Source organism: Salvelinus alpinus, chromosome 6 (assembly GCF_045679555.1).
Source record: "Salvelinus alpinus chromosome 6, SLU_Salpinus.1, whole genome shotgun sequence".
NCBI classification, from domain to species: domain Eukaryota; kingdom Metazoa; phylum Chordata; class Actinopteri; order Salmoniformes; family Salmonidae; genus Salvelinus; species Salvelinus alpinus.
Window position 1 is genome coordinate 9,872,270 of NC_092091.1, and position 21,029 is coordinate 9,893,298.

General features: G+C 43.0%; 1 protein-coding gene across 2 annotated transcripts in view; it reads left to right on the plus strand.

The window, feature by feature from the left end:
• Window positions 1-21,029, plus strand: part of LOC139578115 (neuroplastin-like) — a 74,045-nt gene that overhangs the window by 48,523 nt on the left and 4,493 nt on the right. The window contains exons 4-7 of one of the 2 annotated variants that reach the window (XM_071405354.1): window positions 10,715-10,848; window positions 11,479-11,752; window positions 15,460-15,469; window positions 20,605-20,687. In XM_071405354.1, coding sequence (XP_071261455.1) covers window positions 10,715-10,848; window positions 11,479-11,752; window positions 15,460-15,469; window positions 20,605-20,665 — 479 coding nt within the window. In that variant the 3' untranslated portion in view covers window positions 20,666-20,687. Of the gene's footprint in view, window positions 1-10,714; window positions 10,849-11,478; window positions 11,753-15,447; window positions 15,470-20,604; window positions 20,688-21,029 lie in introns of both variants that reach the window. The other variant, XM_071405353.1, reaches the window with a different exon arrangement.

Below are 21,029 nucleotides of genomic sequence, written 5' to 3' on the forward strand. Positions count from 1 at the left end.
AGATTCTGGATTCGAGTCCAGGCTCTGTCGCAGCCGGCCGCGACCGGGAGACCCATGGGGCGGCGCACAATTGGCCCAGCGTCGTCTGGGTTAGGGGAGGGTTTGGCCGGCAGGGATGTCCTTGTCCCATCGGGAACTAGTGACTCCTGTGGTGAGCCGGGCACAGTGCATGCTGACCAGGTCGCCAGGTGTACGGTATTTCCTCCGACACATTGGTGCGGCTGGCTTCCAGGTTAATTGGCATTGTGTCAAGAAGCAGTGCTGCTGCAGGGTTGGCAGCGCTGTGTTTCGGAGGACGCATGGCTCTCGACCTTCGCCTCTCCCGAGTCCGTACGGGAGTTGCAGCGATGAGACAAGACTGTAACTACCAACAGGATTCCTTGAAATTGGGGAGAAAAAGAGGTAAAAAGAGAATGGTGCAACAAACAAAAAAACTTCCAGTCAGCGGCAGTCCTCTGGGCGAAAACAGATAGTTGATGAGTTAATGAGAGAGGTCGAAGGGAAATGGCTAGAATAATGAAAGCTCACAGGCGGGCCACAAACAGACCACATCTTGGAACTCGTCGATCCTTGTCACCGATGGGAGCAGCAGACGACCTCACCGGGTTCCTATCAGCTAAAACAAGAAGAAGAAGCAGCTCCAGTGGGCACGCGGTCACCAACACTGGACCGTTGGTCCAACGAATGCTGTTACATCATGCTGATGGCAGAGTCAGGATTTAGCGTAAAACATGCTTCCTGCTTTTGCCAGCCAATCATCTGTGGACTGAACTGACATGGTTTGTAAATAATAACACAGTGACCTTTCAGTGACCTTTCAGTGACTCATTACTGCTCCTTTATTCGCATGCATGCATGCATGCACACACACACACACACACACACACACACACACACACACACACACACACACACACACACACACACACACACACACACACACACACACACACACACACACACACACACACACACACACCGTACACACACAAACACACACAGCAGTGAAAGGATTTCCATGGTGTTAGTACTGATCGTTCCAAAATGACAGCAAGCAATACCTTCATTTAGGATTAGAGCGAATACACAGTGTTAATGAATCAAGATGCCGTAGCAACAGATCAACAGCTGTTCAATGAATAACACATCATGTTGAGTTATTTGGACCAATAACAAGCCTGTACTCTCTCACGGAAACTGAACTGTAGTTTGTATACAACACAAAGTAATAGCAAAGAGAAAGACTTTACACCTGAAAGGTAGAGCACAGTAAAGTTAATGTACACCTGAAAGGTAGAGCACAGTAAAGTTAATGTACACCTGAAAGGTAGAGCACAGTAAAATGAATGTACACCTGAAAGGTAGAGCACAGGTAAATGAATGTACACCTGAAAGGTAGAGCACAGGTAAATGAATGTACACCTGAAAGGTAGAGCACAGGTAAATGAATGTACACCTGAAAGGTAGAGCACAGGTAAATGAATGTACACCTGAAAGGTAGAGCACAGTAAAATGAATGTACACCTGAAAGGTAGAGCACAGGTAAATGAATGTACACCTGAAAGGTAGAGCACAGTAAAATGAATGTACACCTGAAAGGTAGAGCACAGTAAAATGAATGTACACCTGAAAGGTAGAGCACAGGTAAATTAATGTACACCTGAAAGGTAGAGCACAGTAAAATTAATGTACACCTGAAAGGTAGAGCACAGGTAAATGAATGTACACCTGAAAGGTAGAGCACAGGTAAATGAATGTACACCTGAAAGGTAGAGCACAGTAAAATGAATGTACACCTGAAAGGTAGAGCACAGTAAAATGAATGTACACCTGAAAGGTAGAGCACAGGTAAATGAATGTACACCTGAAAGGTAGAGCACAGGTAAATGAATGTACACCTGAAAGGTAGAGCACAGTAAAGTTAATGTACACCTGAAAGGTAGAGCACAGGTAAATGAATGTACACCTGAAAGGTAGAGCACAGTAAAATGAATGTACACCTGAAAGGTAGAGCACAGGTAAATTAATGTACACCTGAAAGGTAGAGCACAGGTAAATGAATGTACACCTGAAAGGTAGAGCACAGTAAAGTTAATGTACACCTGAAAGGTAGAGCACAGGTAAATGAATGTACACCTGAAAGGTAGAGCACAGTAAAATGAATGTACACTTGAAAGGTAGAGCACAGGTAAATGAATGTACACCTGAAAGGTAGAGCACAGGTAAATGAATGTACACCTGAAAGGTAGAGCACAGGTAAATGAATGTACACCTGAAAGGTAGAGCACAGGTAAATGAATGTACACCTGAAAGGTAGAGCACAGTAAAATGAATGTACACCTGAAAGGTAGAGCACAGTAAAGTTAATGTACACCTGAAAGGTAGAGCACAGGTAAATGAATGTACACCTGAAAGGTAGAGCACAGTAAAATGAATGTACACCTGAAAGGTAGAGCACAGGTAAATGAATGTACACCTGAAAGGTAGAGCACAGGTAAATGAATGTACACCTGAAAGGTAGAGCACAGGTAAATGAATGTACACCTGAAAGGTAGAGCACAGGTAAATGAATGTACACCTGAAAGGTAGAGCACAGTAAAATGAATGTACACCTGAAAGGTAGAGCACAGTAAAATGAATGTACACCTGAAAGGTAGAGCACTGGTAAATGAATGTACACCTGAAAGGTAGAGCACAGTAAAATGAATGTACACCTGAAAGGTAGAGCACAGGTAAATTAATGTACACCTGAAAGGTAGAGCACAGGTAAATGAATGTACACCTGAAAGGTAGAGCACAGTAAAGTTAATGTACACCTGAAAGGTAGAGCACAGGTAAATGAATGTACACCTGAAAGGTAGAGCACAGTAAAATGAATGTACACCTGAAAGGTAGAGCACAGTAAAATGAATGTACACCTGAAAGGTAGAGCACAGGTAAATGAATGTACACCTGAAAGGTAGAGCACAGTAAAGTTAATGTACACCTGAAAGGTAGAGCACAGGTAAATGAATGTACACCTGAAAGGTAGAGCACAGTAAAATGAATGTACACCTGAAAGGTAGAGCACAGGTAAATGAATGTACACCTGAAAGGTAGAGCACAGGTAAATGAATGTACACCTGAAAGGTAGAGCACAGGTAAATGAATGTACACCTGAAAAGTAGAGCACAGGTAAATGAATGTACACCTGAAAGGTAGAGCACAGTAAAATGAATGTACACCTGAAAGGTAGAGCACAGTAAAATGAATGTACACCTGAAAGGTAGAGCACAGGTAAATGAATGTACACCTGAAAGGTAGAGCACAGTAAAATGAATGTACACCTGAAAGGTAGAGCACAGTAAAGTTAATGTACACCTGAAGGTATGCGGACAGTAATGTTACTAACAGTCTATGCTATACATTTAGGACTAGATTCAATCCGATCATCCCTTTTAGGCTATGTACTTTTTTAAAGACAATGTTTCCGGAAGGTTTCTGCTCGTGTGTGCACTACACATATATGGTTCTGCCGGATCGAAGGTTGAACATTACCCACGAGGCAATGTACAGCTGGAGATGGTGTTGTAATTGAATCTCAGCGTCCAGTTGTAATTGATGATTTTAATATTTAACTAGAACTCTATATACAGTGGGGCAAAAAAGTATTTAGTCAGCCACCAATTGTGCAAGTTCTCCCACTTAAAAAGATGAGAGAGGCCTGTAATTTTCATCATAGGTACACTTCAACTATGACAGACAAAATGAGGGAATAAAATCCAGAAAATCACATTGTAGGATTTTTTATGAATTTATTTGCAAATTATGGTGGAAAATAAGTATTTGGTCACCTACAAACAAGCAAGATTTCTGGCTCTCACAGACCTGTAACTTCTTCTTTAAGTGGCTCCTCTGTCCTCCACTCGTTACCTGTATTAATGGCACCTGTTTGAACTTGTTATCAGTATAAAAGACACCTGTCCACAACCTCAAACAGTCACACTCCAAACTCCACTATGGCCAAGACCAAAGAGCTGTCAAAGGACACCAGAAACAAAATTGTAGACCTGCACCAGACTGGGAAGACTGAATCTGCAATAGGTAAGCAGCTTGGTTTGAAGAAATCAACTGTGGGAGCAATTATTAGGAAATGGAAGACATACAAGACCACTGATAATCTCCCTCGATCTGGGGCGCCACACAAGATCTCACCCCGTGGGTTCAAAATGATCACAAGAACGGTGAGCAAAAATCCCAGAACCACACGGGGGGACCTAGTGAATGACCTGCAGAGAGCTGGGACCAAAGTAACAAAGCCTACCATCAGTAACACACTACGCTGCCAGGGACTCAAATCCTGTAGTGCCAGACGTGTCCCCCTGCTTAAGCCAGTACATGTACAGGCCCGTCTGAAGTTTGCTAGAGAGCATTTGGATGATCCAGAAGAAGATTGGGAGAATGTCATATGGTCAGATGAAACCAAAATATAACTTTTTGGTAAAAACTCGTCGTGTTTGGAGGACAAAGAATGCTGAGTTGCATCCAAAGAACACCATACCTACTGTGAAGCATGGGGGTGGAAACATCATGCTTTGGGGCTGTTTTTCTGCAAAGGGACCAGGACGACTGATCCGTGTAAAGGAAAGAATGAATGGGGCCATGTATCGTGAGATTTTGAGTGAAAACCTCCTTCCATCAGCAAGGGCATTGAAGATGAAACGTGGCTGGGTCTTTCAGCATGACAATGATCCCAAACACACCGCCCGGGCAACGAAGGAGTGGCTTCATAAGAAGCATTTCAAGGTCCTGGAGTGGCCTAGCCAGTCTCCAGATCTCAACCCCATAGAAAATCTTTGGCGGGAGTTGAAAGTCCGTGTTGCCCAGCAACAGCCCCAAAACATCACTGCTCTAGAGGAGATCTGCATGGAGGAATGGGCCAAAAATACCAGCAACAGTGTGTGAAAACCTTGTGAAGACTAACAGAAAACGTTTGACCTCTGTCATTACCAACAAAGGGTATATAACAAAGTATTGAGAAACTTTTGTTATTGACCAAATACTTATTTTCCACCATAATTTGCAAATAAATTCATTAAAAATTCTACAATGTGATTTTCTGGATTTTTTTTCCTCATTTTGTCTGTCATAGTTGAAGTGTACCTATGATGAAAATTACAGGCCTCTCTCATCTTTTTAAGTGGGAGAAATTGCACAATTGGTGGCTGACTAAATACTTTTTTGCCCCACTGTACCTTCACATTGGAATTGGAATTGCAGTTTAAATTCTGTATTGACTGAGTTGTAATGGAGTGGAACCCTACCCTGATGTCAATACACCAATGGAATTCTATTATGAGATAACACTATTAGTAAAACTGTCATTACTGTCATTGGTTGCGTCCTAAGTGGTGCCCTGAAATGGTGCCCTATTCCCTTTATAGTGCACTTCTTTTGACCATATCCGGTAGGGTTCTATGTAGTGGGAAGTAATATTTGATACACTATATTATACACTGCTCAAAAAAATAAAGGGAACACTTAAACAACACAATGTAACTCCAAGTCAATCACACTTCTATGAAATCAAACTGTCCACTTAGGAAGCAACACTGATTGACAATAAATCTCACATGCTGTTGTGCAAATGGAATAGACAAAAGGTGAAAATTATAGGCAATTAGCAAGACACCCCCAAAAAAGGAGTGATTCTGCAGGTGGTGACCACAGACCACTTCTCAGTTCCTATGCTTCCTGGCTGATGTTTTGGTCACTTTTGAATGCTGGCGGTGCTCTCACTCTAGTGGTAGCATGAGACGGAGTCTACAACCCACACAAGTGGCTCAGGTAGTGCAGTTCATCCAGGATGGCACATCAATGCAAGCTGTGGCAAAAAGGTTTGCTGTGTCTGTCAGCGTAGTGTCCAGAGCATGGAGGCGCTACCAGGAGACAGGCCAGTACATCAGGAGACGTGGAGGAGGCCGTAGGAGGGCAACAACCCAGCAGCAGGACCGCTACCTCCGCCTTTGTGCAAGGAGGTGCACTGCCAGAGCCCTGCAAAATGACCTCCAGCAGGCCACAAATGTGCAGGAACATTAGAGAAATATTCATTCCTCTAAGACCATTTTTTAAGCATCTGAGTTGTTTGGACTCAGGATCTGAATTGTTGACCAATAGTATTAATGTAAAGGTAACCTCCAATCAGATATCACACGTACATGATGTAACCTCTACTTATCAGAGTTTAAACAATGAGGTTGGTATGACAACACAGAGAATGCTGAATTCCTAAGACAACACAGAGAATGCTGAATTCATAAGACAACACAGAGAATGCTGAATTCTTAAGACAACACAGAGAATGCTGAATTCTTAAGACAACACAGAGTATGCTGAATTCTTAAGACAACACAGAGAATGCTGAATTCCTAAGACAACACAGAGAATGTGTTGGAACATCCGGCGCCGAAACGAGATGGCCGCCTCGCTTCGCGTTCCTTGGAAAATATGCAGTATTTTGTTTTTTTATGTGTTATTTCTTACATCGGTACCCCAGGTAATCTTAGGTTTCATTACATACAGTCGGGAGGAACTACTGAATATACGATTAACGTCAACTCATCATCGTTCCTACCAGGAATATGACTTTCCCGAAACGGATCCAGTGTTTTGCCTTCCACCCAATACAATGGATCTGATCCCAGCCGGCGACCCTGTGCGACGGCGTAAAAGGGGCAAACGAGGCGGTCTCCTGGCCAGGCTTCGGAGACGGGCACATCGCGCTCCACTCCCTAGCATACTACTCGCCAATGTCCAGTCTCTTGACAATAAGGTTGATGAAATCCGAGCACGGGTAGCATTCCAGAGAGACATCAGGGATTGCAACGTGCTCTGCTTCACGGAAACATGGCTAACTCAAGAGACGCTAACGGAGTCGGTGCAGCCAGCTGGTTTCTTCATGCATCGCGCCGACAGAAACAAACATCTTTCTGGTAAGAAGAGGGGCGGGGGGGTATGCCTTATGATTAACGAGACGTGGTGTGATCATCATAACAACACACAGGAACTCAAGTCATTCTGTTCACCTGATCTAGAACTCCTCACAATAAAATGTCGACCGCATTATCTACCAAGGGAATTCTCTTCAATCATAATCACAGCCGTATATATTCCCCCCCAAGCAGACACATCGATGGCCCTGAACGAACTTTATCTGACTCTCTGTAAACTGGAAACCACACACCCTGAGGCTGCATTCATCGTAGCTGGGGATTTTAACAAGGCTAATCTAAAAACAAAACTCCCTAAATTCTATCAGCATATCGATTGTGCTACCAGGGCTGGAAAAACCCTAGATCATTGTTATACTAATTTCCGCGACGCATATAAGGCCCTCCCCCGCCCCCCTTTCGGAAAAGCTGACCACGACTCCATTTTGTTGATTCCGGCCTACAAACAGAAACTAAAACAACAAGCTCCCGCGCTCAGGTCTGTTCAACGCTGGTCCGACCAATCTGATTCCACGCTTCAAGACTGCTTCGATCACGCGGATTGGAATATGTTCCGCATTGCGTCCAACAACAATATTGACGAATATGCTGATTCGGTGAGCGAGTTCATTAGGAAGTGCATTGACGATGTCGTACCCACAGCAACGATTAAAACATTCCCAAACCAGAAACCGTGGATTGACGGCAGCATTCGCGTGAAACTGAAAGCGCGAACCACTGCTTTTAACCAGGGCAAGGTGACCGGAAGCATGACCGAATACAAACAGTGTAGCTATTCTCTCCGCAAGGCAATCAAACAGGCTAAGTCCCAGTACAGAGACAAAATCGAGTCGCAATTCAACAGCTCAGACACAAGAGGTATGTGGCAGGGTCTACAGTCAATCACGGATTACAAAAAGAAAACCAGCCCCGTCGCGGACCAGGATGTCTTGCTCCCAGACAGGCTAAACAACTTTTTTGCCCGCTTTGAGGACAATACAGTGCCACTGACACGGCCCCCTACCAAAACCTGCGGGCTCTCCTTCACTGCAGCCGAGGTGAGTAAAACATTTAAACGTGTTAACCCTCGCAAGGCTGCAGGCCCAGACGGCATTCCCAGCCGCGTCCTCAGAGCATGCGCAGACCAGCTGGCTGGTGTGTTTACGGACATATTCAATCAATCCTTATCCCAGTCTGCTGTTCCCACATGCTTCAAGAGGGCCACCATTGTTCCTGTTCCCAAGAAAGCTAAGGTAACTGAGCTAAACGACTACCGCCCCGTAGCACTCACTTCCGTCATCATGAAGTGCTTTGAGAGACTAGTCAAGGACCATATCACCTCCACCCTACCGGACACCCTAGACCCACTCCAATTTGCTTACCGACCCAATAGGTCCACAGACGACGCAATCGCAACCACACTGCACACTGCCCTAACCCATCTGGACAAGAGGAATACCCATGTGAGAATGCTGTTCATCGATTACAGCTCAGCATTTAACACCATAGTACCCTCCAAACTCGTCATCAAGCTCGAGACCCTGGGTCTCAACCCCGCCCTGTGCAACTGGGTCCTGGACTTCCTGACGGGCCGCCCCCAGGTGGTGAGGGTAGGTAACAACATCTCCACCCCGCTGATCCTCAACACTGGGGCCCCACAAGGGTGCGTTCTGAGCCCTCTCCTGTACTCCCTGTTCACCCACGACTGCGTGGCCATGCACGCCTCCAACTCAATCATCAAGTTTGCGGATGACACTACAGTGGTAGGCTTGATTACCAACAACGACGAGACGGCCTACAGGGAGGAGGTGAGGGCCCTCGGAGTGTGGTGTCAGGAAAATAACCTCACACTCAACGTCAACAAAACAAAGGAGATGATTGTGGACTTCAGGAAACAGCAGAGGGAGCACCCCCCTATCCACATTGACGGGTCAGTAGTGGAGAAGGTGGAAAGTTTTAAGTTCCTCGGTGTACACATCACGGACAAACTGAATTGGTCCACCCACACAGACAGCGTTGTGAAGAAGGCGCAGCAGCGCCTCTTCAACCTCAGGAGGCTGAAGAAATTCGGCTTGTCACCAAAAGCACTCACAAACTTCTACAGATGCACAATCGAGAGCATCCTGTCGGGCTGTATCACCGCCTGGTACGGCAACTGCTCCGCCCACAACCGTAAGGCTCTCCAGAGGGTAGTGAGGTCTGCAGAACGCATCACCGGGGGCAAACTACCTGCCCTCCAGGACACCTACACCACCCGATGTCACAGGAAGGCCATAAAGATCATCAAGGACAACAACCACCCAAGCCACTGCCTGTTCACCCCGCTATCATCCAGAAGGCGAGGTCAGTACAGGTGCATCAAAGCAGGGACCGAGAGACTGAAAAACAGCTTCTATCTCAAGGCCATCAGACTGTTAAACAGCCACCACTAACATTTAGCGGCCGCTGCCAACATACTGACTCAACTCCAGCCACTTTAAAAATGGGAATTGATGGAAATTATGTAAAAATGTACCACTAGCCACTTTAAACAATGCCACTTAATATAATGTTTACATACCCTACATTACCCATCTCATATGTATATACTGAACTCTATATCATCTACTGCATCTTGCCATCTTTATGTAATACATGTACCACTAGCCACTTTAAACTATGCCACTTTATGTTTACATACCCTACAGTACTCATCTCATATGTATATACCGTACTCTATACCATCTACTGCATCTTGCCATGCCGTTCTGTACCACCACTCATTCATATATCTTTATGTACATATTCTTTATCCCTTTACACTTGTGTGTGTGTATAAGGTAGTAGTTGTGGAATTGTTAGGTTAGATTACTTGTTGGTTATTACTGCATTGTCGGAACTAGAAGCACAAGCATTTCGCTACACTCGCATTAACATCTGCTAACCATGTGTATGTGACTAATAAAATTTGATTTGATTTGAATGGTGAATTCTTAAGACAACACAGAGAATGGTGAATTCCTAAGACAACACAGAGAATGCTGAATTCTTAAGACAACACAGAGAATGCTGAATTCTTAAGACAACACAGAGAATGCTTAATTCTTAAGACAACACAGAGAATGCTTCATTCTTAAGACAACACAGAGAATGCTTAATTCTTAAGACAACACAGAGAATGCTTAATTCTTAAGACAACACAGAGAATTCTGAATTCTTAAGACAAAACAGAGGAAATTCTTGCAACTAGTTGATAAGAAGAGTCACTTCGGGCGCTGGGCTGCCCTACATCTATAGGTCTATACACAGTACAGGAAATGGGCTGCCCTACATCTATAGGTCTATACACAGTACAGGAAATGGGCTGGGCTGCCCTACATCTATAGGTCTATACACAGTACAGGAAATGGGCTGGGCAGCCCTACATCTATAGGTCTATACACAGTACAGGAAATGGGCTGCCCTACATCTATAGGTCTATACACAGTACAGGAAATGGGCTGGGCTGCCCTACATCTATAGGTCTATACACAGTACAGGAAATGGGCTGGGCAGCCCTACATCTATAGGTCTATACACAGTACAGGAAATGGGCTGGGCAGCCCAACATCTATAGGTCTATACACAGTACAGGAAATTGGCTGGTATTTGGAACACAATCCCTGAGACTTTATTATGTGATAACACGCTATTATTACTGAAACGTATCATTGCCTTCCTTTAAAAAAAAGTCCTTTGTTCTTGTTGGTCATTTCCCCTCATTCCAGCTGGTCCTGACATCATAGGCCACAAGCGTAGTGACAATAAGAACGAGGGTCAGAAGGCCTTGCTCTACTGTAAGTCCACTGGCTACCCCTACCCTATCTGGACCTGGCGCAAACTGGACAACGGGTTCTACATGGTACGTTGTTGTTGTTCTTCTTCTTCTTCTTGTTATTGTTGTTGTTGTTATTGTTATTGTTGTTGTTTTTCTTGTTCTTGCTGTTGTTGTTGTTGTTCTTCTTCTTCTTGTTATTGTTGTTGTTCTTGTTGTTCTTCTTTTTCTTGTTGTTGTTGCTCTTGTTGTTGTTGTTGTTCTTCTTGTTATTGTTGTTGTTGTTGTTGTTCTTCTTGTTGTTGTTGTTGCTCTTGTTATTGTTGTTGTTGTTGCTCTTGTTCTTGTTGTTGTTGTTGCTCTTGTTCTTGTTATTGTTGTTGTTGTTGTTGTTCTTCTTGTTGTTGTTGTTGCTCTTGTTATTGTTGTTGTTGTTGCTCTTGTTCTTGTTGTTGTTGTTGCTCTTGTTCTTGTTGTTCTTCTTCTTGTTATTGTTGTTGTTGTTGTTGTTCTTCTTGTTGTTGTTGTTGCTCTTGTTATTGTTGTTGTTGTTGCTCTTGTTCTTGTTGTTGTTGTTGCTCTTGTTCTTGTTGTTCTTCTTCTTGTTCTTGTTGTTGCTCTTGTTGTTGTTCTTGTTCTTCTACTTCTTCTACTTCGCATGACCATCATTCCTCATGGCACAACCATAATCACTTCTCCTCCTCCCTCTCCCCCCAGGACATCAACAACTCCTCCGGCCGTTTCTTCATTAACAACAAAGACAACTACACTGAGCTGAGCATCATCAACCTGGACATCGGCTCCGATCCGGGGGAGTACCAGTGTAATGCCACCAACATGATCGGCACCTCGTCCATCGTGTCTGTGCTGCGGGTCCGGAGCTACCTGGCCTGGCTTTGGCCTCTGCTGGGCGTCCTGGCCGAGGTCATTATCCTGGTCGTCATCATCGTGGTCTATGAGAAACGCAAGAAGCCAGACGACATACAAGACGGTGAGTCAGGAGTCTGAGACCATATCAGCCATGGCGGCCATTTTGGTTTGCTGGTTTGTGGTTCGTTCTCCTCATTTCAATGTTTTTATTGTTGTTTGTGGTCAAATATAGTTTGCAGATAGCCATTTCAAATAATTAATTATTTTCCAAGAGGAGAAAAACAATAATCAACATTATTCAATACTGCAGATTACTTCTGCGAATGAGCTAATACTCAATTCTTAAATCATAGTTCTCTCTGTATATGGAGGCATCCTTGCCAACCAGCTGATGACCTAACAACCAGTGATGTAGTGGAGGGTTAACTCAAGTACTCTGTGTACCCTCTTACTTACCCACAGTGTTCAGGGTCTACCTTCCTGTTAACCCAGGGTGTTCAGGGTCTACCTTCCTGTTAACCCAGGGTGTTCAGGGTTTACCCTCCTGTTAACCCAGGGTGTTCAGGGTCTACCTTCCTGTTAACCCACGGTGTTCAGGGTCTACCTTCCTGTTAACCCACGGTATTCAGGGTTTACCCTCCTGTTAACCCAGGGTGTTCAGGGTTTACCCTCCTGTTAACCCAGGGTGTTCAGGGTTTACCCTCCTGTTAACCCACGGTGTTCAGGGTCTACCTTCCTGTTAACCCAGGGTGTTCAGGGTTTACCCTCCTGTTAACCCACGGTGTTCAGGGTCTACCTTCCTGTTAACCCACGGTGTTCAGGGTTTACCCTCCTGTTAACCCACGGTGTTCAGGGTCTACCTTCCTGTTAACCCACGGTGTTCAGGGTTTACCCTCCTGTTAACCCAGGGTGTTCAGGGTTTACCCTCCTGTTAACCCAGGGTGTTCAGGGTTTACCCTCCTGTTAACCCACGGTGTTCAGGGTCTACCTTCCTGTTAACCCACGGTGTTCAGGGTTTACCCTCCTGTTAACCCAGGGTGTTCAGGGTTTACCCTCCTGTTAACCCACGGTGTTCAGGGTTTACCCTCCTGTTAACCCACGGTGTTCAGGGTTTACCCTCCTGTTAACCCACGGTGTTCAGGGTTTACCCTCCTGTTAACCCACGGTGTTCAGGGTTTACCCTCCTGTTAACCCAGGGTGTTCAGGGTCTACCTTCCTGTTAACCCACGGTGTTCAGGGTTTACCCTCCTGTTAACCCAGGGTGTTCAGGGTTTACCCTCCTGTTAACCCAGGGTGTTCAGGGTTTACCCTCCTGTTAACCCAGGGTGTTCAGGGTTTACCCTCCTGTTAACCCACAGTGTTCAGGGTTTACCCTCCTGTTAACCCAGGGTGTTCAGGGTTTACCCTCCTGTTAACCCAGGGTGTTCAGGGTTTACCCTCCTGTTAACCCAGGGTGTTCAGGGTTTACCCTCCTGTTAACCCACAGTGTTCAGGGTTTACCCTCCTGTTAACCCAGGGTGTTCAGGGTTTACCCTCCTGTTAACCCAGGGTGTTCAGGGTTTACCCTCCTGTTAACCCACGGTGTTCAGGGTTTACCCACCAAATTGTTACCACTACATCCTTGCTAACAACGTCCCAGCTGGCCTAATCATATTACCCATGAATATTCAATCTGTTAGATTGTCCTGACAAGGTGTGTCCTACAGCAACAGTGTGTGTGTGTGTGTGTGTGTGTGTGTGTGTGTGTGTGTGTGTCTGTGTCTGTGTGTGTGTGTGTGTGTGTGTGTGTGTGTGTGTGTGTGTGTGTGTGTGTGTGTGTCTGCGTCCGCCTGTTGGGTGAAGCTACTCAGACTGAATGATTGAGTACAGGTGTAGCCAGTATAGTGTCAGGTAACGACAGAGCAGATGTCTGCTGACCTACAAAGGCAAAAAGCAGTAACTGCGTTAAAAAAAAAAGAGGCTAAATCTGACTTCAAAGTATTTTAAACAGACTGCAATTTCTGATACATTCTGATCAACTGGCTTGTTCTTGTGTTAGGAAACTAAATACCACATTAATCAGATCATATACCTGGCCATTACTACAGATTACTAAGTCGTTTCTAGCTTTTGCCTTTTGTAGGGCAAAAGACACACACACACACACACACACACACACACACACACACACACACACACACACACACACACACACACACACACACACACACACACACACACACACACACACGGTACAACAACCCTCAGTTAATAAATGTTAGCAGTGCTAAAACAAGTTTAGAATATACAATTAGGGTATTACTGTGTAATATTTTCCCCCCTCTTTCCCAAATTGCATAACACAACCTATGTTTGGTAAGTGACAGACTGCATGTCTCTTGAGTTTCAATCAGCATCTAAGCTTATGTCCAAACCATCCAAGCTAGCCTGATCCGTTTGTGCTGTGTACAGTAGCTTATTCCTGTGGGTTGTTGTCATGCCAAACAATGACCATATGAGTTGGCAAGACAGCACAAACAGATCTGACCCCAGGCTACATCCACACAACATTCTGTACATTCATCTATCCCCAGTGGGCACGATTTGGCACGTGATGTCAAACGGACGTCATTTTCTGGTTTTAAAACAGATTTTCTGGTTGAGAGGATGTCATATTACCAGTTTACAATCAAACCGTGACTTGTAAAGATGTTTATTTTTTATTTTCATGACGGCACCAAGACGTCATCATGACGTCATCGAGACGTCATATTTTGGTTGTTATCTGGTCGTGTAACCAGTTTTGCTAACTGGGTTTTCTATAGAACCTTAAATTAGAATGTCTCTTATCTTACTGCTTAGGCTGCTTCTCTATGTAAGTTCACAGTCACAGTCTTGTACAGCTTGTATTATACAACAACAAAATAGTATATTGTGCCAAGGTCACCTTCAAGGTCATCTTCAGTTTTCAATTATTGTATTCCCTATTTTATGCTAGTAGCATAATATGCTTTTATAAGGAGTCAATTATTATAATATAATATATGCCATTAAGCAGATGCGTTTATCAAAAGCGGCTTACAGTCCTGCGTGCCCACAACCCTGGCGTTGCAAGCACCATCCTCTGTCAACTGAGCCACACAGGACTAAAATTGTTTACTTTGTGTTGGTCAATTTCGATGCAGTGAGTGAATAGACCTTTTGGTGCGCAGCTTGTCTGTCTATGCATGTATGTTTGTAACGAAAAGGAATTTAAACTTCTGCTTGAAATTCATAATCACTTTCTCATCTCATGTGGGTTTTGTGGCACTTTTTGACTGCATTTGGTGTGATTGTGACTGTGAGTGTCCTTTCCTGTTACGTTTAAAGATGGCTTCCATTCAGTATAGGGCCAATACACTATTTAACTTCTTCACCTGCGATTCCATCAGCATGGTTTTGAGCGCAAGTTTAGTTCCTTCACATATGGAATTGATGGAACTTAATTTAATCAATTTATGGAACTAGTGGAACTTAATTTAATCAATTTATGGAACTCGTGGAACTAAGTTAAATTCCAAAATTATGGAATTGTGTAACACACAAAACTGTCGATGAACATCATTTAACCAAGCCCCCAACCAGACAATGTGTTACAGTCATTCATATTACCACTGTAACACATTGCTTCTTTAAGGAATACTGTACTTTCTACCCAAACAATTCACCACCAGCATGCACCATTTTCTTCCTGTCATTTTTTCAGAAGATATTTTCAGCTGATAATCTTAAACAAAGTATTTTTTGTTGTTGTCTTCATTTGTCTTCATTTCTTCATATTTTCCCTTTGTGCATCAGATGACGAACCAGCTGGACCAATGTAAGTGCATCCATGTTACAATCATTTCTTGATTTAGAGGTCTCTGTATGGTGTTTTGCTCTAGTGTTTATGTCTCTGTATGGTGTGTTGCTCTAGTGTTTAGGTCTCTGTATGGTGTTTTGCTCTAGTGTTTATGTCTCTGTATGGTGTTTTGCTCTAGTGTTTAGGTCTCTGTATGGTGTTTTGCTCTAGTGTTTAGGTCTCTGTGTGGTGTGTTGCTCTAGTGTTTAGGTCTCTGTATGGTGTTTTGCTCTAGTGTTTATGTCTCTGTATGGTGTTTTGCTCTAGTGTTTAGGTCTCTGTATGGGTTGTTGCTCTAGTGTTTAGGTCTCTGTATGGTGTTTTGCTCTAGTGTTTAGGTCTATGTATGGTGTTTTGCTCTAGTGTTTAGGTCTCTATGGTGTTTTGCTCTAGTGTTTAGGTCTATGTATGGTGTTTTGTTCTAGTGTTTAGGTCTATGTATGGTGTTTTGCTCTAGTGTTTATGTCTCTGTATGGTGTTTTGCTCTAGTGTTTAGGTCTATGTATGGTGTTTTGCTCTAGTGTTTAGGTCTCTGTATGGTGTTTTGCTCTAGTGTTTAGGTCTCTGTATGGTGTTTTGCTCTAGTGTTTAGGTCTATGTATGGTGTTTTGCTCTAGTGTTTAGGTCTATGTATGGTGTTTTGCTCTAGTGTTTAGGTCTCTATGGTGTTTTGCTCTAGTGTTTAGGTCTATGTATGGTGTTTTGTTCTAGTGTTTAGGTCTATGTATGGTGTTTTGCTCTAGTGTTTATGTCTCTGTATGGTGTTTTGCTCTAGTGTTTAGGTCTATGTATGGTGTTTTGCTCTAGTGTTTAGGTCTATGTATGGTGTTTTGCTCTAGTGTTTAGGTCTCTGTATGGTGTTTTGCTCTAGTGTTTAGGTCTCTGTATGGTGTTTTGCTCTAGTGTTTAGGTCTCTGTATGATGTTTTGCTCTAGTGTTTAGGTCTATGTATGGTGTTTTGCTCTAGTGTTTAGGTCTATATATGGTGTTTTGCTCTAGTGTTTAGGTCTTTGTATGGTGTTTTGCTCTAGTGTTTAGGTCTCTGTATGGTGTTTTACTCTAGTGTTTAGGTCTATGTGTGGTGTGTTTAGGTCTATGTATGGTGTTTTGCTCTAGTGTTTAGGTCTCTGTGTGGTGTTTTGCTCTAGTGTTTAGGTCTCTGTATGGTGTTTTGCTCTAGTGTTTAGGTCTATGTATGGTGTTTTGCTCTAGTGTTTAGGTCTCTGTATGGTGTTTTGCTCTAGTGTTTAGGTCTATGTATGGTGTTTTGCTCTAGTGTTTAGGTCTATGTATGGTGTTTTGCTCTAGTGTTTAGGTCTCTGTATGGTGTTTTGCTCTAGTGTTTAGGTCTCTGTGTGGTGTTTTGCTCTAGTGTTTAGGTCTATGTATGGTGTTTTGCTCTAGTGTTTAGGTCTCTGTATGGTGTTTTGCTCTAGTGTTTAGGTCTCTGTATGGTGTTTTGCTCTAGTGTTTAGGTCTCTGTATGGTGTTTTGCTCTAGTGTTTAGGTCTCTGTATGGTGTTTTGCTCTATTGTTTAGGTCTCTGTGTGGTGTTTTGCTCTAGTGTTTAGGTCTCTGTATGGTGTTTTGCTCTAGTGTTTAGGTCTCTGTATGGTGTTTTGCTCTAGTGTTTAGGTCTCTGTATGGTGTTTTGCTCTAGTGTTTCGGTCTCTGTATGGTGTTTTGCTCTAGTGTTTAGGTCTCTGTATGGTGTTTTGCTCTAGTGTTTATGTCTCTGTATGGTGTTTTGCTCTAGTGTTTAGGTCTATGTATGGTGTTTTGCTCTAGTGTTTAGGTCTCTGTATGGTGTTTTGCTCTAGTGTTTAGGTCTCTGTATGGTGTTTTGCTCTAGTGTTTCGGTCTCTGTATGGTGTTTTGCTCTAGTGTTTAGGTCTCTGTATGGTGTTTTGCTCTAGTGTTTAGGTCTCTGTATGGTGTTTTGCTCTAGTGTTTAGGTCTCTGTATGGTGTTTTGCTCTAGTGTTTAGGTCTCTGTATGGTGTTTTGCTCTAGTGTTTAGGTCTCTGTATGGTGTTTTGCGCTAGTGTTTAGGTCTCTGTATGGTGTTTTGCTCTAGTGTTTAGGTCTCTGTATGGTGTTTTGCTCTAGTGTTTAGGTCTCTGTATGGTGTTTTGCTCTAGTGTTTAGGTCTCTGTATGGTGTTTTGCTCTAGTGTTTAGGTCTCTGTATGGTGTTTTGCTCTAGTGTTTAGGTCTCTGTATGGTGTTTTACTCTAGTGTTTAGGTCTCTGTATGGTGTGTTGCTCTAGTGTTTAGGTCTCTGTATGGTGTTTTGCTCTAGTGTTTAGGTCTCTGTATGGTGTTTTGCTCTAGTGTTTAGGTCTCTGTATGGTGTTTTGCTCTAGTGTTTAGGTCTCTGTATGGTGTTTTGCTCTAGTGTTTAGGTCTCTGTATGGTGTTTTGCTCTAGTGTTTAGGTCTCTGTGTGGTGTTTTGCTCTAGTGTTTAGGTCTCTGTATGGTGTTTTGCTCTAGTGTTTAGGTCTCTGTGTGGTGTTTTGCTCTAGTGTTTAGGTCTCTGTGTGGTGTTTTGCTCTAGTGTTTAGGTCACTGTGTGGTGTTTTGCTCTAGTGTTTAGGTCTCTGTGTGGTGTTTTGCTCTAGTGTTTAGGTCTCTGTGTGGTGTTTTGCTCTAGTGTTTAGGTCTCTGTATGGTGTTTTGCTCTAGTGTTTAGGTCTCTGTATGGTGTTTTGCTCTAGTGTTTAGGTCTCTGTATGGTGTTTTGCTCTAGTGTTTAGGTCTCTGTATGGTGTTTTGCTCTAGTGTTTAGGTCTCTGTATGGTGTTTTGCTCTAGTGTTTAGGTCTCTGTATGGTGTTTTGCGCTAGTGTTTAGGTCTCTGTATGGTGTTTTGCTCTAGTGTTTAGGTCTCTGTATGGTGTTTTGCTCTAGTGTTTAGGTCTCTGTATGGTGTTTTGCTCTAGTGTTTAGGTCTCTGTATGGTGTTTTGCTCTAGTGTTTAGGTCTCTGTATGGTGTTTTGCTCTAGTGTTTAGGTCTCTGTATGGTGTTTTGCTCTAGTGTTTAGGTCTCTGTATGGTGTTTTACTCTAGTGTTTAGGTCTCTATATGGTGTTTTGCTCTAGTGTTTAGGTCTCTGTATGGTGTTTTGCTCTAGTGTTTAGGTCTCTGTATGGTGTTTTGCTCTAGTGTTTAGGTCTCTGTATGGTGTTTTGCTCTAGTGTTTAGGTCTCTGTATGGTGTTTTACTCTAGTGTTTAGGTCTCTGTATGGTGTGTTGCTCTAGTGTTTAGGTCTCTGTATGGTGTTTTGCTCTATTGTTTAGGTCTCTGTATGGTGTTTTGCTCTAGTGTTTAGGTCTCTGTATGGTGTTTTGCTCTAGTGTTTAGGTCTCTGTATGGTGTTTTGCTCTAGTGTTTAGGTCTCTGTATGGTGTTTTGCTCTAGTGTTTAGGTCTCTGTATGGTGTTTTGCTCTAGTGTTTAGGTCTCTGTATGGTGTTTTGCTCTAGTGTTTAGGTCTCTGTATGGTGTTTTGCTCTAGTGTTTAGGTCTCTGTATGGTGTTTTGCTCTAGTGTTTAGGTCTCTGTATGGTGTTTTGCTCTAGTGTTTAGGTCTCTGTATGGTGTTTTGCTCTAGTGTTTAGGTCTCTGTATGGTGTTTTGCTCTAGTGTTTAGGTCTATGTATGGTGTTTTGCTCTAGTGTTTAGGTCTCTGTATGGTGTTTTGCTCTAGTGTTTAGGTCTATGTATGGTGTTTTGCTCTAGTGTTTAGGTCTCTGTATGGTGTTTTGCTCTAGTGTTTAGGTCTATGTATGGTGTTTTGCTCTAGTGTTTAGGTCTCTGTATGGTGTTTTGCTCTAGTGTTTAGGTCTATGTATGGTGTTTTGCTCTAGTGTTTAGGTCTCTGTATGGTGTTTTGCTCTAGTGTTTAGGTCTATGTATGGTGTTTTGCTCTAGTGTTTAGGTCTATGTATGGTGTTTTGCTCTAGTGTTTAGGTCTATGTATGGTGTTTTGCTCTAGTGTTTAGGTCTCTGTATGGTGTTTTGCTCTAGTGTTTAGGTCTCTGTATGGTGTTTTGCTCTAGTGTTTATGTCTATGTGTGGTGTTTTGCTCTAGTGTTTAGGTCTCTGTATGGTGTTTTGCTCTAGTGTTTAGGTCTATGTATGGTGTTTTGCTCTAGTGTTTAGGTCTTTGTGTGGTGTTTTGCTCTAGTGTTTAGGTCTCTGTGTGGTGTTTTGCTCTAGTGTTTAGGTCTCTGTATGGTGTTTTGCTCTAGTGTTTAGGTCTCTGTATGGTGTTTTGCTCTAGTGTTTAGGTCTCTGTATGGTGTTTTGCTCTAGTGTTTAGGTCTCTGTATGGTGTTTTGCTCTAGTGTTTAGGTCTCTGTATGGTGTTTTGCTCTAGTGTTTAGGTCTCTGTATGGTGTTTTGCTCTAGTGTTTAGGTCTATGTATGGTGTTTTGCTCTAGTGTTTAGGTCTCTGTATGGTGTTTTGCTCTAGTGTTTAGGTCTCTGTATGGTGTTTTGCTCTAGTGTTTAGGTCTCTGTATGGTGTTTTTCTCTAGTGTTTAGGTCTCTGTATGGTGTTTTTCTCTAGTGTTTAGGTCTCTGTATGGTGTTTTTCTCTATTGTTTAGGTCTCTGTATGGTGTTTTGCTCTAGTGTTTAGGTCTCTGTATGGTGTTTTGCTCTAGTGTTTAGGTCTATGTATGGTGTTTTGCTCTAGTGTTTAGGTCTCTGTATGGTGTTTTGCTCTAGTGTTTAGGTCTATGTATGGTGTTTTGCTCTAGTGTTTAGGTCTATGTATGGTGTTTTGCTCTAGTGTTTAGGTCTCTGTATGGTGTTTTGCTCTAGTGTTTTTGTGTTTCTGTTTCTGTAAACTGCTGTACACCAGAGTTGGGCTCAATTATATTTTGTAAAACTGAAATTGATCTTCCAATTCAAATGTTCCGATTTGACAGGAACCCTGGGGTAGATTGTCTTTAAGTCATGCATACAGTATATTCTACAAACCTTTTTTACTGCTAAGTAGATGTAAAGTTTTTGACCAATGTCTGGTGCAATCTGGTGTATTATCAGTGTATTAGCTTTGTTTTGACGGTAACCCAGTCTAACTCAGCCTGTGTGTATCCTATTACAGGAAAACTAACTCCACCAACAACCACAAAGACAAGAACCTTCGTCAGAGGAACACAAACTGAGCAGATTGATGTCTCATTATTAGTGAGTATTTATCCTCTCTGAAGTCAATGCCAGAGTTGTCTGGTCAAAACCCAGAGAAAAGAAATGAGCTGGCAGCCATTTTGTTTCCCCAAGTTCATGTTGTTGTCATTTACTTCATGTAGCAGTAACCTGTCAATCACCACAGATAGTCAATCACATGTTGTGCAGGAAATCAATATTGCTAAAAAGTTTAGCCTACTTTATCAATAACTTGTCATCGTATATCTTCCTGTCAATGCTACAGACATAACAGACACATATCGTGACATGAAATCTGCACGTGGTGTGTAACTGCCAGGGGTGGGGTCAAACCCATTTTAAATAAATCCAGGAAGTAAACTA